This window comes from Scyliorhinus torazame, chromosome 7, assembly GCF_047496885.1.
Source record: "Scyliorhinus torazame isolate Kashiwa2021f chromosome 7, sScyTor2.1, whole genome shotgun sequence".
NCBI lineage: Eukaryota > Metazoa > Chordata > Chondrichthyes > Carcharhiniformes > Scyliorhinidae > Scyliorhinus > Scyliorhinus torazame.
Genome location: NC_092713.1, coordinates 291,718,338 through 291,737,601, shown reverse-complemented (window position 1 = coordinate 291,737,601; position 19,264 = coordinate 291,718,338). Strand labels below are relative to the sequence as shown.

General features: G+C 45.6%; 1 protein-coding gene across 3 annotated transcripts in view; it reads right to left on the bottom strand.

Annotated features, from left to right (window-relative positions):
- LOC140427091 (glycine receptor subunit alphaZ1) overlaps positions 1-19,264 on the bottom strand; it is a 212,357-nt gene that overhangs the window by 78,447 nt on the left and 114,646 nt on the right. For 2 of the 3 annotated variants that reach the window (XM_072512601.1, XM_072512599.1), the window contains exon 6: positions 70-204. The exons of the other annotated variant lie outside the window; for it this stretch is intronic. In XM_072512601.1, coding sequence (XP_072368702.1) covers positions 70-204 — 135 coding nt within the window. The remainder of the gene's footprint in view (positions 1-69; positions 205-19,264) is intronic. 3 annotated transcript variants of the gene reach the window in all.

Genomic DNA, 19,264 nt, shown 5'->3' with positions numbered 1-19,264 from the left:
GCCCGCCCTGCTTCCCACTCCTGGGAGCATCACAAGATTCCGTCCAATGTTACCAGTTATAAAACTGACCTGTGTTGTAGTGCTTTGTGCAGTCTCTTAAATCCTTTTCCTCTTTGAGAATAAACTGTGGTAAAGTTAATCCATCAGCTACCTGTACAGCTTTGTCATCCCACTGAAATATCAGATCATTCATTGTGTATCCAACTGAAGACAGAAGAGGGAAAATAAATCTCAATGCATCTGAATTACCAGTGAAGAAACCCATACAAGGCTACGAGGCCATTTGCAAATTCCCATAAGATTACAGAGAAATACTGTTAATTCTTTGCATATGCCACTTATCAGCATCTGTCAATACATTTGTACAAAACTATGGCATTTGAATACATTTATTTCAGCTGATTAAAGGTAATGACCCCTCAGATCCAGATGATCAAAGATTGCTTTCCCCTTTGAGGGGGAGAGCTGATTGGTGGGGATTTAACCTGAAGATCACCAGGGGGGCAAGGGGCAGTAACCTAAGCCAGTATGGGAACTGAACCCAGGCTGCTGGCCTTGCTCTGCATCACAAACCAGCTGTCTAGCCAAGTGAGCTAAATCGGCCCTGGTTACACAGGCCATGCAGCACCTTTGGATAGAAATAGTTGAACTTTTCTGGTTGACGACCCTCTGAATATTTCCAACATTTTCGGTTTTAAATCCAGATTTCCAGCATCTCTGGTGTTTTCTTTTTGACAAGAGAGGGTAACATTAGGAGAGCAACAATATGGGAAACAAAAAAGAATAATGACTACAAAGAACAATATTATAAAGAGAAAATAACATGAAAGAATTAGAGCAAAGGACAGCCATAGGAACATAGGAACAGGAGGAGGCCATTCAGCTCCTCGAGCCTGCTTCACCATTCAATGAGATCATGGTTGATAGGTGTCCTAACTCCATATACCTTTGGCCCATATTCCTTAATACCTTTGCTTAACAAGATTTTATCTATCTCAAATTATAAATTATCAACTGATCCAGCATCAATTGCCGTTTGTGGATAAGAATTCCAAAACTCTATCACCCTTTGTGTGTAGAAGTGCTTCCTAACATCTCTCCTGACAGGCAGAAAAACAGAAAGTAACATGCACCTGACATAACAATAATTGTCGAGGGTTAAAATAACAGATAAACAGAGTTGGGATGGTTTTGGTTACAAAACATGTCTGTTAAAGAAGTCTTTGTGGTCTTCTGTATGTTGATAGCAATTAAATACTTGTAACTATACAGATATACAGTAAAGTACACAAGCAAGGAGCTATCTCCAGAGCACATCTACTTAATACCATACTCAGCCTAGATCTGGGTAATTTCTTACATTACTGTGTGCACAGTCCTGTTCTCAGTTCACATTAACTCTGTAGGTGCTTGACCCTTATACTACACCTACCCCCAAGTCTTAGTTGAATGGATATGGAGTTTCACTAGTTATTAGTCTTATGCATTAATGTTGTTAATATCTTAATGTTATTCAAACATTGTTGCTATTACTTTATTAGTATTATTATAACATTCTCATTGCTCCATCTTGGGGCATTCTCTCTACCCCATCTCTACATTGGGGAGGCACGGTGGCATAGTAGTTAGCACTGCTATCTCACAGCACCAGGAACCCACTCAGCCCTTCGAGTCTGCTCCGCCATTCAATCATGGCTGATATTTTATGTTGAACCACGTCTGATCGGTCTGGCTGTTGCTTTGATCCACATTGCAGGGCAGACAAACATGTACTCCTCTCTTCAGTTCTGTATTTTTCTTCTTTATTCTCTGTGTGGGTCATCTCAAAGCCCTCTGCGAAGAGCATTCCTGTGAAAGAGAAACAGGCTCAGTGGAATGCTCACTATTGTGTTTTGTTGTCAATGATTGAAAGGCTGACATATTCCAGCATCCCTCGTGAATGTGGCAAGCTGGCTGAAAGATACACGGCGAGCACAGTAGTTGATGTGCCAACCAGCTGTACCATCTTTGTAGTTGGAGGAATAAGCTTCTCAGATTGCAGATGATCATTCTCTGGTACCACTTTCACTGGAGTTGCCATGTGAATTTTGCGGGCAGTAGGTTGGCCCGACCATTGGGGACCTTCTGGCATGTCAAATGATAATGGACCAACTTGCTCTACAAAAAGAAGAGAAGGTGAAATCTGAGTCTGAATACGCCTTAGTGTTCGCGTACTCAGTACCGTGCTGTTCTGGCTGGGTATCAATAGTGGTAGCCTTGACAATCTTTGCCGTCTGAAGGATATCCAGTGCTACGCAGGCATCCTTGCTCAGGAGAAAGAAAGGATGGTTACAGATGATGTACAGCAGCTCAAAGATTTGTTTTCTGCCATATCTCAATGGCTCCAGAATTGTGCCGAAGACCGAGAGTCGGACTCCTCCTGCCAAATTGCTTAAAGCCAGCCGTCTTTGAGCCATTATTCCTTTTCTGATCGGACTGTCACAGAACTTAATTTAACATTTGTTAGATGACTGTTACATTACTCTTGGTGGTAATATGTTGTGTTCTTTGTCTTTTCTTCCAGAATGACTCGTTGTGTTGATGAGAAGAATTCCACCAATCATTAGATTGAAACAAAACTAATTTATTAAATAACGATTCATTAAATGAAGTTTGTACATTCTACTGAGCTATAGTTGATATTCAAGTAATACTGAATCTGTCCAGCAGTAATCAATAATCTATGATCTAACCTCGTGCTAACTCTATCTAATCTAATCTTCTCCTAGTGCTGTTCGCATGCTTTCTCCTTCACTAACTACCCAGAATTCCCACAGGGTTGACTTAAATACAGAGAAGTGCCTGCGCCCTCTGAGATATAATAATTAACTCTTCACTAACTTGTCTATATACATATCATTACAATAACCATTAACCAGGATGTCAACATTCCAAAGTGAAGAACCACAATCTTTGAATTCATCCAGGAAGCACGGCTGTGTGTCTTCTGAGTTGTTGGTCTCGGCCTTGCGGACTACCGTTGGGCTACCTGTGCAGTGCTGGAGTTTGGACTTGCACAGTTTACCAAAGTGTCCCTGTTTGTGGCAGTAGGAGCAGTGGACTGTACTCACGGGACACTGACCCCTTCTGTGAGGACACCTCACACTGCAGTGCTGGCAAGGTCGCTCTGCTGGAGGGTTCAGGAATTGCTGATTTGGATTGTCCCTGTGGATTTGAGACTTCATAAACTGGATTGAGGGTTTGCTTCTGCCCCATGCTGTACTCTCTCCCTTTAGGAATGTCTTCTGTTGCTCATTTACCTCAGACGGTCTAACTATTTGGATTTCCTCATCCAGGGTTAGATCATCTTTTGCTTGTAGGAGGTTAGAGGGTGAATCATCTGCAAAACCCACCACTATTCCGTTTCTGATGAGTTCAGACTTTAAGTCTCCATATTGACACTCCTCTGTCATCCGGTGGAGATCATGTATGAAGGAATCAACAGGTTCTCGAATTTGGCTCTTATTAAATTTGCTCTCTTCAATATTTTGCTGGGTCATAAGTTGAAATAAATGCCAAAGGATTTTAGAACCTCAACAAATTTGGTGGCAATCTCACTAATATCCTTTTCTTTTCAGTTAAGGCGCAACTCAGTGTGGCCAATCCACCTACCCTGCACATATTTGGGTTGTGGGGGTGAGACTCATGCAGACATGGGAAGAATGTGTAAACTCCACACGGACAGTGAACCGGGGCCAGGATCGAACCCGGGTCCTTGGTGTGGTGAGGCAGCAGTGCTAACCACTGTGCCACCATGCCGCCCCCACCACCTCCAACTCACTAATATCCTGTCATGGAATGATGTCACCTGCAATTGGCCCCATTGAGTAAAGTAGTGCATGTACATGCTTGTCCTCTGACCTTTTATTTAAACCTGAAGCAATGATGTGTCTTAAAAATCTTTTTGTTCACATAGTCCAATCTTGTGACATGGCTGGGCCGTGGGTTAGTCCAAATGGAGTTAAAAGTGTGCAATGGTGATCCATGTTAAAGATATTTAAAGTATGGGTATAGCTTTAAGAACTTTCAAGGTGGCGTCGCCTTTCGCGGCAGTACAAAGGATTCCCTACGCTTGCTGGTTTTGACAGGCTTTGCATCCTTCGGGAAGAAAAATGTTTAACAATGTGTGGGTGGGTTGGCTATCTTCCAACTTATTTAGTTCAGCGATTCACTGTGGTGAGTAAGGGGGCATTCGAATTCAACGCAGACTTGCTGTTTTTCTGAATCAGACAGTTGCAACCATCCCAAGAAGCTGAGTATATTAATTAATAATTTATTCTATTTCAAGCTCGGAGTCGGGATTAGGTTCCAGGATGAGTTTCATTCAAATGGCAATTAAGACTCTCGATTAGTAACATCGGGCTCTCAGGGACTAGCTGCAGCCTGGAACTTAAATGGATTTAGTTCGCTTTTGCAGGTGCTGTATTCTAAATGCTGTCACTGGACGTCCAAGTGAGATTCCACGAAGTCTGTTGCTGCAGTGAAATCTCTGCCTTCAGCTTCCAGGTTCTTTTCTCTGAAGCTTTTTCTGGTGAATTTTTTGATTGATTATCTTCAGTTTCAGCTAGGAACTTCTTTCAAGTCAGAATTTCTGTCACAGATTTTCCTTTTCTTCATGCTGAGCATTTCTGTGAGCTTTAGAGTTTTTGATCCCCAGCTGCCACCATCTCGGGGGCTTGTAAGAAGTCTCAGAACACCAGGTTAAAGTACAACAGGTTTATTTGAAATCACAAGCTTTTGAAGTGCTGCTTCTTTACCAGGTGAAGTGGAGGCAGGTTCACAAACACAGCATGTATAGACAGAGACACAATTTCAAGACAATCACAGATTGGAGTGTGAAGAATGGTTGGAATGCAAGTCTTTACATGTGCTTGAGTGGGTTCTTGATCTGTAGTCCTTTCGGGATCTTGTCTACTTTCTTGCATCTTTGTAGAAACTTGATATCTGTGTCGATATGCGCGATCTTCCTTGAGATCCTCTCCACTTAGAGTTGACAGTGTGAAGAGAAACAAGCATTTGCCGATGGGTACGCTAACTGGAGAAATGTTGGAAGCGATCTTGATGATCATGAAACTTCCAAAGCTCATATTAAAGCTATGTGTGTATTTGTTCAAAGATGCAAATTATCTGGAAGAATTGATTCTGCATTATTGGCTCAGTTTCAAAAGGAATATTCTTACTGGAGGAAAGTGCTGAGATGCATTGTTGCCACAGACAAACTGCTGTCTTCTTTGGGATATCCCTAAGAGGACATGATGAGTTGTCATTTTCAACTCAAAGTGGTAATTTTTCAGCTTGCCTTGAATATCTCAGAATTTGATGAGCTCCTTTAATTTCAAAAATGATCAATATTAAGACCATAAGACATCGGAGCGGAAGTAAGGCCATTCGGCCCATCGAGTCCACTCCACCATTCAATCATGGCTGATTTCAACTCCATTTACCCGCTCTCTCTCCATAACCCTTAATTCCTTGAGAAATCAAGAATTTATCAACTTCTGTCTTAAAGACACTCAACGTCCCGGCCTCCACCTCCCTCTGTGGCAATGAATTCCACAGACCCACCACTCTCTGGCTGAAGAAATTTCTCCTCATCTCTGTTCTAAAGTGACTCCCTTTTATTCTAAGGCTGTGCCCCCGGGTCCTAGTCTCCCCTGCTAATGGAAACAACTTCCCTACGTCCACCCTATCTAAGCCATTCATTATCTTGTAAGTTTCTATTAGATCTCCCCTCAACCTCCTAAACTCCAATGAATATAATCCCAGGACCCTCAGACGTTGATCGTATGTTAGGCCTACCATTCCTGGGATCATCCGTGTGAATCTCCGCTGGACCCGCTCCAGTGCCAGTATGTCCTTCCTGAGGTGTGGGGCCCAAAATTGCTCACAGTATTCTAAATGGGGCCTAATTAGTGCTTTATAAAGCTTCAGAAGTACATCCCTGCTTTTATATTCCAAGCCTCTTGAGATAAATGACAACATTGCATTTGCTTTCTTAATTACGGACTTAACCTGCAAGTTTACCTTTAGAGAATCCTGGACTAGGACTCCCAAGTCCCTTTGCACTTCAGCATTATGAATTTTGTCACCGTTTAGAAAATAGTCCATGCCTCTATTCTTTTTTCCAAAGTGCAAGACCTCGCACTTGCCCACGTTGAATTTCATCAGCCATTTCTTGGACCACTCTCCTAAACTGTCTAAATCTTTCTGCAGCCTCCCCACCTCCTCAATACTACCTGCCCCTCCACCTATTTTTGTAACATCGGCAAACTTAGCCAGAATGTCCCCAGTCCCGTCATCTAGATCGTTAATATATAAAGAGAACAGCTGTGGCCCCAACACTGAACCCTGCGGGGCACCACTCGTCACCGGTTGCCATTCCGAAAAATAACCTTTTATCCCAACTCTCTGCCTTCTGCCTGACAGCCAATCGTCAATCCAAGTTAGTACCTTGCCTCGAATACCATGGGCCCTTATTTTACTCAGCAGTCTCCCGTGAAGCACCTTATCAAAGGCCTTTTGGAAGTCAAGATAGATAACATCCATTGGCTCTCCTTGGTCTAATCTATTTGTTATCTCTTCAAAGAACTCTAACAGGTTTGTCAGGCACGACCTCCCCTTGCTAAATCCATGCTGAGTTGTCCTAATCCGACCCTGCACTTCCAAGAATTTAGAAATCTCATCCTTAACGATGGATTCTAGAATCTTGCCAACAACCGAGGTTAGGCTAATTGGCCTATAATTTTCCATCTTTTTCCTTATTCCCTTCTTGAACAGGGGGTTTACAACAGCGATTTTCCAATCCTCTGTGACTTTCCCTGACTCCAGTGACTTTTGAAAGATCATAACTAACGCCTCCACTATTTCTTCAGCTATCTCCTTTAGAACTCTAGGATGTAGCCCATCTGGGCCCAAAGGTTTATCAATTTTTAGACCTCTTAGTTTCTCTCGCACTTTCTTCTTTGTGATGACTACCATATTCAATTCTGCCCCATGACTCTCCTGAATTGTTGGGATATTACTCATGTCTTCTACTGTGAAGACTGACGCAAGGTACTTATTTAGTTCCTCAGCTATTTCCTTGTCTCCCATCACTAGATTACCAGCGTCATTTTGGAGTGGCCCAATGTCTACTTTTGCCTCCCGTTTGTTTTTAATGTATTTAAAGAAACTTTTACTATCATTCCTAATGTTGCTGGCTCGCCTAGCTTCATATTTGATCCTCTCTTTCCTTATTTCTCTCTTTGTTATCCTCTGTTTGTTTTTGTAGCCTTCCCAATCTTCTGACTTCCCACTACTCTTTGCCACATTATAGGCTTTCTCTTTTGCTTTGATACATTCCCTAACTTCCTTTGTCAGCCATGGCTGCCTAATCCCCCCTCTGATAACCTTTCTTTTCTTTGGGATGAACCTCTGTACTGTGTCCTCAATTACTCCCAGAAACTCCTGCCATTGCTGTTCTACTGTCTTTCCCACTAGGCTCTGCTCCCAGTCGATTTTCGTCAGTTCCTCCCTCATGCCCCTGTAGTTACCTTTATTTAACTGTAACACCTTTACATCTTACCTTCTTTCTTTCAAATTGGAGATTGAATTCTACCATATTATGATCACTGCCTCCTAAGTGTTCCCTTACTTTAAGATCTTTAATCAAGTCTGGCTCATTACATAACACTAAGTCTAGAATGGCCTGTTCCCTCGTGGGCTCCATCACAAGCTGTTCCAAGAAGCCCTCCTGTAACCATTCAATGAATTCCCTTTCCTTGGGTCCACTGGCAGCATTATTTACCCAGTCCACCTGCATATTGAAGTCCCCTATGATCACTGTGACCTTGTCTTTCTGACTTGCACTTTCTATTTCGTGGTGCATTTTGTGCCCCTGGTCCTGACCATTGTTAGGAGGCCTGTACATAACTTTGTGGTTCCTCAACTCTATCCACACAGACTCCAAATCATCTGACCCTATGTCGTTTAGTGCTATGGATTTAATTTCGTTCTTAATTAACAAGGCAACCCCGCCCCCTCTGCCCACCTCTCTGTCGTTTCGCTAGGTTGTGAATCCCTGGATGTTTAAATGCCAGTCCTGAACCCCCTGCAACCATGTCTCTGTGATGCCTACCACATCATACCTGCCAGTCACAATCTGGGCCACAAGCTCATCTACCTTGTTCCGGACACTGCGCGCATTTAAATATAGCACCTTTAATTCTCTATTGACCGTCCCTTTTTGTTTTCTTAGTGTGGTGGACCTTGGTTTACTGAGCCTTTCCATTCACTGCGTCATATTTTGTGAGATGGGGACTATCGTAACCTCTCCCGTCTTTTCGTGCTTTTTTGTATTCCTAAGCAGCTACGCTTCCCACTGATTACTTCACCTCTTGCTTCCCTGACTTTCCCTTCCACCCCAATCTCTAGTTTAAAGTCCTATTGACCACCCTATTTACTCTTTTCGCCAGAACACTGGTCCCAGCTCGGTTCAGGTGGAGACCATCCCAACGGTATAGGTCCCCCCTGTCCCAAAACTGATGCCAGTGTCCCATGAAAAGGAACCCCTCTTTCCCACACCACTCTTTCAGCCATGTGTTAACTTCCCTTATTCTTGCCTCCCTATGCCAATTTGCACGTGGCTCGGGCAGTAATCCGGAGATTATGACCCTTGAGGACCTGTTTTTTAATTTGAATCCTAGCTCTTTTCATCTCTAAACAGGTCCTCTTTCCTAGACTTGCCTATGTTGTTGGTACCGACATGGACCACAACAACTGGATCCTCCCCCTCCCTCTCCAGTATCCTTTCAAGCCGGTCAGAGATGTCCCGCACCCTAGCACCGGGCAGGCAACATACCATGCGGGACTCTTTATCCTGCTCACAAAGGATATTATCTATCCCCCTGATAATGGAATCCCCTACAACTACAACTTGCCTATTTACTCCCTCCCCTTGAATGGCCTGCTGAACCATGGTGCCTTGGTCAGCTGACTCATCCTTCCTGCAGCCCTGTTCGCCATCCACCCAGGGAGCAAGTGCCTCATACCTGTTGGACAGGGTCAAGGGCTGAGGCTCCCGAGTTCCTGACTGCTGGTTCCCTTTACCTGCCTAGTGTGGCTCAGGGAAGAAAAACTTTCTAATGTGTAGAACCTATGCTGACTTCATCACTATAAGGCAGAGCGGCTTAGAAACCAATTCACTCATGAAGTAAAAAATGCTAAATTCTATTCCACAATAATTGGTTCAACACCAGATGTGAGTCATGTAGACCAATTAACATTAATTTTAAGATATGTGACCAACGATGGTGAAGTTGTAGAGCGATTTCTCTGTTTTGTCCAGCTGCAATCCTACACTTTGAGTGCCTGTAGACAACAGCTTTGGAAATCATTGCAAATTTAGTTTTGTACATCAAAAATTGTCATGGGCAGAGCTTCAATTATGCCGCAAATATGGCAGAATAATATTCGGGTCTACAAGCAAGACTAAATAATGCAAGCCCCCGTGCATTATTCATCCCATGTTCCAGTCATTCCTTGAATTAAATCTGCAATGCTGCAGCTGAATCCTGTGAGGGAGCTATACATTTTTGACTTTGTTCAAAACTAGTGTGCATTTTTTTCGGTTTCCATGCATCGGTGGAATATGTTGCAAGAGGGCTTGAGCTCAAAATTCAACGCTGACGTTTTATTGCAGCACTGAGAAAGTGCTCCACTGTCAGCGGTACAATGTGAGGGGGGTGGGGGGCAGGAATGTCGGAGGGGGTGGAGAATCGAGGGGGAGTCCAAAAACGGCTTTTATACCAGCAGGATTTTACCGTTCGATTGTCCCCTGCCCTTTGTTATTGTCATAATGGGGTACCCACCATGTAATGATGGTGTTATAGCCACCAGGAAGACCATGGGGAAACAACCATTGATCTCCCGGTGGGTTTCGTGGAGTACGATCTCCCCAGGTTTGGGGTGCGGAGGCCAGCCACCTGGGGCTTGTTAAGGTAGGGGATAAAAGCAGGCCCAACTCAGGGCCTGGTGATACCTATCCTCCCAGCGAGGTCTAAACTGGGGGTGAGATGCTGTGCAAAGCATCTACTTGTAAATATGTCAATAAATTCACCTTTGTTAACATCTTCCTTATGAGTTATTATAAACAGACCCCCATTTGAATTCATTTAAATATAATGAGAATGCCTCCCTGCTGGATAAATCACCCCCCCCCCCGCCCTCCCCCCCACTCCACATATAAAAGTCCCCCCCTCTCCACATCTCCACTGACAGCATGATGTCACGCTGCTGGTGTTCCCTATAGGAAACAAAGTCCTGCCGAACAGAGTCCGCTGGAGGGCACAGGTAAGTACAGCCCCGGGGAGGGGCGGTGGGGTTCATGCCTGGACCTGCCCCACCCACATGATATTGCGGGACCCGCCACCAGGGTTTCTTTTTCCAGAGTGTTTCAAGATTTGGCGGGAAAAGCCGGCAGTGCAACCAGGGAGGGGGCTGCACACCGCTTCTCCCGCCTGAGCTGACCGTCTGAACAAAAAAAGAGAAAAATGAGTAAGGATAACTTTCCCAGAATGTTCACTCAAATAAAAAGCTGGTGCTGTATCAGTAAAAGTATCTATCAAATTTCAGGTTGTCACCAAAACTTAGTTGATTCATTCCTTTAGGGAAGAGAATCTACTATTCTAGTCTATATGTTACTCTTCGCTCACCAACATGGTTGACTCTCGACTTATTTTAATCAGTAAGGGAATCAAGGGTTATTGGGGATAAGGTGGGAAAATGGAGTTGAGGGTTATCACATCAGATCAGTCATCATCTCATTGATGGTGGAGCAGACTCAATAGGCCGAATGGCCCACTTCTGCTGCTATGTCTTATGATCTTAAACTGCCCTCTGAAGTGATCAAGCAAGTTACTCAGTCGTATCAAACCAGAGGATAACTAGGTTTGGCCAATAAATGCCCATATTAACCCAGCTGGCTGTAGCTGCTCTCACCTGGTTCCATTCTTTATAAGAATCACTTACAATGGCTTCTCCCCCTGCTCACTCTGGTATCTCCGAGGGATCAATCGCTGGTCCCCTCTTATTTTTTATCTATATGCTATCCCTCTGAGACATCATCAAAAAGCACTGTATTAGTTTGCTGCAGTTGACACCCAGCTCTACATCACCACCGCATCTCCCCACACCACCACTTCGCTAGATTATTAGAAATCCACTACAGGTTGAGCAGAAACCATCTCCAATTATATATTGGAAAGATTGAAGACATTATTTTCAGTCCTCGCTCCAAACTCGGTTCCCTGCATGTGACTCCAACCTTCTTCCCTGGCAACAGTCTAAAACAAGTCTGTTCACAACCTTGGTGTTATATTTAACCCCAACATGAGCTTCCAAACCCATAAGCACCCTGCGTTGAAGGCAATATCAGATAGATGGTAGCAAGGAAGTACAAAGTGTTTATTGGCAACTAACAAAGGTAACATATATACAGGCACAGAGGCCGTATAGAGATGTTAACACTCTGGCTCCCAGGATCACTTTGAGCAGAATCCCGCTGCCTTGGCCCTGCACTTTTTGCTCATTGGTCAGGGTTCACACGCTCCCGTGCGTTACGCCCCAAGCCAATCCCCCCTAAGTCAGTAACATGTATGCAAACAAGATATATATAACAACAATATACAATATAAGGCAGAGGAAACCAAAAGGGAAGAGAGTCCAAACAGTCCACCACAGCGTTAACCTATTCAGAGATTCCTGAGTCGATGGCCTTAATCTCCCAACTTGCTTCTCCAACTCGGAGGTAATGCCGTTGTCATCCTTAGCAGAATGTCCCTGCGAGTTGACCAACCCCACAGGGTATTGTGGTAGCACGGTAGCATTGTGGATAGCACAATTGCTTCACAGCTCCAGGGTCCCAGGTTCGATTCCGGCTTGGGTCACTGTCTGTGCGGAGTCTGCACATCCTCCCCGTGTGTGCGTGGGTTTCCTCCGGGTGCTCCGGTTTCCTCCCACAGTCCAAAGATGTGCAGGTTAGGTGGATTGGCCATGATAAATTGCCCTTAGTGTCCAAAATTGCCCATAGTGTTGGGTGGGGTTACTGGGTTATGGGGATAGGGTGGAGGCGTTGACCTTGGGTAGGGTGCTCTTTCCAAGAGCCGGTGCAGACTCGATGGGCTGAATGGCCTCCTTCTGCACTGTAAATTCTATGAATGATTTCCTTCTGTTACTTGTTCCTGCTTCAGCGATGGGGGTCACCTCAAGACTCCTGGATTCTCTTTGTTCCAGCTCCCCCGCAGGAACATTAATGCTGCCTGCCGGCTTCAACTGTTCCGATATTGCTGTTCAAATCCACCAAAGTTTCTGATGAGGTCTAGGCCATTCATTTGGAATGATTTGTCCCTTTTTCATGAAGTGTGCTGCTTCTTCTGGGAGGCCTGCCGTGCCTCCACCATATCTGCCAAATTTGGTAAAGCCAAGTCCAAACGGGACCTCAGGCAACGGCCCATAAGTAATTCTGCCAGTGTGAAGCCAGTAGTGGCATGGGGGGTCGTATTATAAGATGAAGAAAGTTGGTCAACCTAAGCTGTAGTGATTTGCTGGACTGCTTCTTTATAGCTGCCTTGAATGTTTGCACAGCTTTCTCACAAACCTATTTGAGGTGGGGAGATGAGGGTTGTTCCAATATGATGACTGGCGTTCGTTCGGACAAAATGCTGAAAGTCCTCACCAGTGAAGGGAGTGTCGTGTCCGACACTATTACTTTGGGGGGCCATCCGTAGCAAACACCTGCCGCAAGGCCTCTACTATGGCCGCCAAAGTTGTCGTTCCCATGTCTTGAACCTCCAACCATTTTGGATGAGCATCGACCAAATCGAGGAACATCTTCCCCATGGAGGGACCAGCGAAGTCCACATGCACCCTTGTCAATGGGCGTCCAGGTTACTCCCAAGGTTAGAGGTTGGCTGTAGGAGTCAGTGTCTGCTGTGTCTGGCAAGGTTGCACTGGCGCAACATATGCCAGGCCACCAACCGTAGCTATGAGCGAGCATTTTAATTTTTGTCTGACCTGGATGGGCACTTTGCAATTATTGCAACTACGGCTGCAGGCTGGGGTGGTATTACCATTCGCGATCATTCAGAGTTTGACTCCATCCTCACAACTGAGTTAATCCTTATGAATAAGGTCCGGTCTTAATTGGTCAGATTTATTGTTTAAAAAAAAATCATTTACGGGATGTGGGCGTCGCTGGTTAGGCCAGCATTTATTGCCCATCCCGAGTTGCCCTTCAGAAGGTGGTGGTGAGCTGCCTTCTGGAAACGCTGCAGTCCTTGAGGTATAGGTACATCCACTGTGCTGGCTGTCCCAGCGACAGCGAAGGACCGGCGATATATTTCCAAGTCCGGTGGTGAGTGACTTGGAGGGAAACCTCCAGGTGGTGGGGTTCCTCGATCTGCTGCTCTTGTCTTGCAAGATGGTCGTGATCGTGGATTTGGAAAGTACTGTCTCAGGAACCTTGGTGAGTTACTGCAGTGCATCTTGTAGACGGTACACACGGCTGCCACTGTTCGCTGGTGGTGGAGGGTTTGAATGTTTGTGGAAGGAGGAGCAATCAAGCGGGCTGTTTTCTCCTGGATGGTGTCAAGCTTCTTGAGTGTTGTTGGAGCAGCACTCACCAGGCAAGTGGACAATATTCCATTACACTCCTGACTTGTGCTTTGTAGATGGTGGACAGGCTTCGGGGGGTCAGGAGATGAGTTATTCACTGTAGCCTAGCATTTGGCCTACCCTGGTGGCTAGTATTGATGTGGCTGATCCAGTTCAATTTCTGATCAATGGTAACCCCCAGGATGTTGATTGCGGCGGAGACAGCGATGGTAATGCCATTGAATGTCAAGGGAAGGTCGCTATATCCTCTCTTGTAGGAGATAGTCATAGCCGGGTACTTGTGTGGCGTGAATGTAACTTGCCACTTGTCAGCCCAAGCCTGGATACTGTCCAGGTCTTGCTGCATTTGGACATGGATTGCTTCATTATCTGAGGAGTACGAATGATGCTGAACATTGTGCAGTAATCTGCAAAGATTCCCACTTCTGACCTTATGATAGAAGGGAGGTCAATGATAAAGCAGCTGAAGATGGTTGGGCCTCAGACATTACCCTGAGGATCTCCTGCAGTGAAGTCCTGGAGCAGAGGTGATTGACCTCCATCCACCACAACCACCCTCCTTTGTGCCAGGTATGACTCCAACCAATGGAGAGTTCCCCCCTTAATTCCCATTGACTCCAGTTTAGCTAGAGCTCCTTCATGCCATACTCACTCAAATGCTGCCTTGATGTCAAAGGCATTCATTCTCACCTCACCTCTGGCATTCAAGTCTTTTCTCCATGTTTGAACCAAGGTTGTAATGAGGTCAGAAGCTGAGTGACCCTGGTGGAACCCAAACTGAGCGTCCATGAGCAGGTTATTGCCGAGCAAGTGCCGCTTGATAGTACTGTTCCATCACTTTGCTGATGTTGGAGAGTTGACTGATAGAGCGGTAATTGACTAGGTTGGATTTGACCTGTTTCTTATGTACAGGACATGCCTGGTCATTTTCCACATTGCCAGTTTTGTAGCTGTACCGGAACAGCTTGGCAAGAGGTACGGCAGGTTCTGGAGCACAAGTCTTCAGTACTCTTGCCGGAATATTATCAGGACCCGTAGCATTTGCAGTATCCAGCACCTTCAGCCATTTCTTGATATCCTGTGGAGTGAATCGTATTGGCTGAAGACTGACATCTGTGCTGGTGGGGACCTCTGGAGGAGACCGAGATGGATCATCCACTCGGCACATTTGGCTGAAGATTGTTGCGAATGCCTCAGCCTTGCCTTTTGCACATTTGTGCTAGGCTCCTCCATCATTGAGGATGGGGATATTTGTGGAGCCTCCTCCTGCAGTGAGTTGTTTAATTGTCCCCCACCATTCACGGGCTGGATGTGGCAGGTCTGCAGATCTTAGATCTGATGCGTTAGTTGTGGAATCGCTTAGCTCTGTCTGTTACTTGCTGCTTATGCTGTTTGGCACACAATTAGTCCCGTTTTGTAGCTTTACCAGGTCGATACCTCATTTTTTGGTCAGCCTGGTGTTGCTCCTGGCATGCTCTCCTGCACTATTCATTGAGCCAGGGTTGATCCCCTGGCTTGGTGGTAATGGTAGAGTGGGGGATATGCTGGGCCATGAGGTTGCAGATTGTGATTGAATACAATTCTGCTGCTGCTGACGGCTCACAGAGCGTCATGGATGCCCAATCTTGAGTTGCTAACTGGTACCACCTGGTGAAGACCATGCATTTCACTTTGGACAAGACTGGGTCACATTGTGTCCAATTCTTTTCGGCTGGACGAAACTGGCAGGGTGTCCAGAAAGTTCAATGCCAAGACAATTTCTTGAGGTAACAGTGGAGTGCCAGGTTCTTTGGAAATGGGAACCGACTCAAGACATCAGCATTCAAAATCTGTGTACCTGGCCTGTGCTGCAAGATGTAGTTATAGGCCGCCAGCACCAAAGCCGTACTCTGGCAGAGGCGATTGGCGGCATCGAGTTATCGCCATGAAGGAGCCCCAGCAGGGACTTGTGGTCCGTTACTATTGCGAAACATCACCCGTAACCATACTGGTGGATATTCTTATTGCTATACATTACGGCAAGGCCTTCCTCCTTAATTTGTGCGTATTTACACTCAGCATCAGAAAGTGTTTTAGAAGCGAAGACAATTTGCGTCTCTGAACCATCCTGCATTGTTTGGGATAGAACTGTCCCTATCCCCTACGGCGAAGCATCACAGATCAGAATGATGGGTTTTCTCTGAAATGAACCAATCGGCTCGATGACTTGACGACCAGCTTAACATGTTGCAAGGCTTGCTCCTGTAGTTCCTTCCAATGCTACCAATGGTGTTTTGGATTGGATTGGATTGAATTTGTTTATTGTCACGTGTACCGAGGTACAGTGAAATGTATTTTTCTGCGAGCAGCTCAACAGATCATTAAGTACATGAGAAGAAAAGGGAATAAAAGAAAATACATAATAGGGCAACACAACATATACAATGTAACTACATAAGCACTGGCATCGGATGAAGCATACAGGATGTAGTGTTAAAGAAGTCAGTCCATAAGAGGGTCATTTAGGAGTCTGGTGACAGTGGGGAAGAAGCTGTTTTTGAGTCTGTTCGTGCGTGTTCTCAGACTTCTGTATCTCCTGCCCGATGGAAGAAGTTGGAAGAGTGAGTAAGCCGGGTGGGAGGGATCTTTGATTATACTGCCCGCTTTCTCCAGGCAGCGGGAGGTGTAGATGGAGTCAATGGATGGGAGGCAGGTTCATGTGATGTACTGGGCGGTGTTCACGACTCTCTGAAGTTTCTTGCGGTCCTGGGCTGAGCAGTTGCCATACCAGGCTGTGATGCAGCCCAATAGGATGCTTTCTATGGTGCATCTGTAAAAGTTGGTAAGAGTCAATGTGGACATGCCGAATTTCCTTAGTTTCCTGAGGAAGTATCGGCGCTGTTGTGCTTTCTTGGTGGTACCGTCGACGTGGGTGGACCAGGACAGATTTTTGGAGATGTGCATCCCTAGGAATTTGAAACTGCTAACCATCTCCACCTCGGCCCCGTTGATGCTGACAGGGTTGTGTACAGTACTTTGCTTCCTGAAGTCAATTACCAGCTCTTTAGTTTTGCTGGCATTGAGGGAGAGATTGTTGTCGCTACACCACCCCTCTAGGCTCTCTATCTCCCTCCTGTATTCGGACTCATCGTTATTCGAGATCCGGCCCACTATGGTCGTATTGTCAGCAAACTTGTAGATGGAGTTGGAACCAAGTTTTGCCACGCAGTCGTGTGTGTACAGGGAGTAGAGTAGGGGGCTAAGTACGCAGCCTTGCGGGGCCCTGGTGTTGAGGACTATTGTGGAGGAGGTGTTGTTGTTCATTCTTACTGATTGTGGTCTGTTGGTCAGAAAATCGAGAATCCAGTTGCAGAGTGGGGAGCCAAGTCCTAGGTTTTGGAGCTTTGATATGAGCTTGGCTGGGATTATGGTGTTGAAGGCAGAGCTGTAGTCAATAAATAGGAGTCTAATGTAGGAGTCCTTGTTTTCGAGCTGCTCTAGGGATGAGTGTAGGGCCAGGGAAATGGTGTCTGATGTGGATCGGTTGCAGCGGTATGCGAATTGCAGTGGGTCAAGGCGTTCTGGGAATATGGAGGTGATGCGCTTCATGATCAACCTCTCGAAGCACTTCATTACGACTGAAGTCAGGGCCACTGGTCGGTAGTCATTGAGGCACGTTGCCTGGTTCTTCTTTGGCACCGGTATGATGGTGGTCTTCTTGAAGCAGGTGGGGACCTCGGAGTGGAGTAGGGACAGGTTAAAGAGTTTTCTCAAGAGTATTGTAGTGGTGCCAATGTTGTTACTAGGTTGGGAATAAAATGATGATAATTGTTTACCATTCCTGAGAAGGACTCTAATTCTGTCACATTCTTAGGTGCTGGAATTTCTCTTATGGCTCTCACCTTATCTTCAAGTGGGTACAGACCTTTAGAGTCCACTTTGAATCCCAGGCAAGTGATCTCATTCGCTTAGAAAGTGCACGTCTCATGTTTCTGTCAGATTGCCACCTTTCTGAATCTTCTCAATGTTATTTTACCTTTGGTGGTAATATGGCGTTGTTCTTTGTCTTTTGATCGAGAATGGTCCGTTGAGTTGATGACAAAGAATCCACCGATCATTAGATTGAAACAAAACTAATTTACTGGATAACAATAAATTAAATGAAGTTCGCACACGCTACTGAGCTACAGTTAATAATAAAGTAACATTGGATCTGTCTAGCAGTAATCAGTAATCTAGTAGTCACTGATAATATCATTGTGTTAACTCTCTGTAATCTAATCTACTCCTCGTGCTGTTCTCTGGCTTTCTCCTTTGCTAACTACCTAACTACCCAGCATTCCCTGAGGTCTGATTTATATACTGAGAACTAGTGGTGCCCTCTAGTGTTTGAATTACACTGAGATGCAATAATTAACCCTTCTCTGGCTTGCCTATTTACAGATCATTGCACTCAACACCTCTTCTAAGCTTGGCAGGTGCTCCTCATGTGATGTTCCTGTTACTAGGATGTCATCCAGGTAGACCACAACCATTGGGATAGCCTGAGGCAGATTCTCCATTCTACGCTGGAATATCGCACAGGCTAAGGAGATGCCAAAAGGTAATCTGGTGTATTGAGGCAGGCCTTTATGCTTGTTAATCATTGCAAACTTTTGGGAATCTTCATCCAGTTCTAGTTGCAGGTAAACATGACTGAGGTCGAATTTAGTGTATGTGAGGTCCCCCGCCAACTTTGCATAAAGGTCTTCAATTTGTGTAATTCTGTATTTAAACACTTGGGCTGCTTGGTTGATTCTAAGCTTGTAGTCCCCGCATATCATAATGGAGCAGTCCGACTTTAACCCAGGGATGATGGGGGCTGCCCATTCTGAAAACTATACGGTAGGACTTTTTGAATGACTCTGTCCGAGATTTGAAAAATTTCTAACCAGTTCAACTTGATTTGTCGTAACCAATTCCGCCCCATCGGACTTGGTCGATGTCCTTCGACAATGGTCATAGATAACTCGGCATCTTGTTGCTGATATGATACTGGAGTCACGGTTGTTCCCAAATCTTTTCGGGTCTTCCCATATATGTTGCCAATTTGGCTGTTGTCTCAGTCAAGTTTAAAGGCTGAACACCTCCTCGAAGAGCTTTCGATGTTTGTTCACCCACAACTGTAGCCGACATCCCGTTGTCGACCTCCATCTTTAGTGGTCTTCCATTTACTGTGAGGACTTTCTCAATTGGTGCTGTTTCGCTCACTCTCACTATGTTTAATCTGTTTGTTTCAGGTTCTTCATCTGAATTCCTCTCCACTTTGTTCACGGGAAATATAGGGCGCGATTCTCCACTCCCACGCCGAAGTGGCCGCGCCGTCGTGAACGCCGTTGAGGTTCACGACGGCACGGAACGGCCCCAGTCCCAACCGATTCAGGCCCTGACAATGGGCCAGGATCGGGGTCGCGTCATCTACATGCGCCAGGCCTTGTCACCCGCGTAAAAGCGACGCCACATAGATGACGCGGCCGGCGCCGCATAACGGGCATCATCCGCGCATGGGAGGGTTGGCCGGCGCCAACCCGCGCATGCGTGGTTGCCGTCCTCTCTA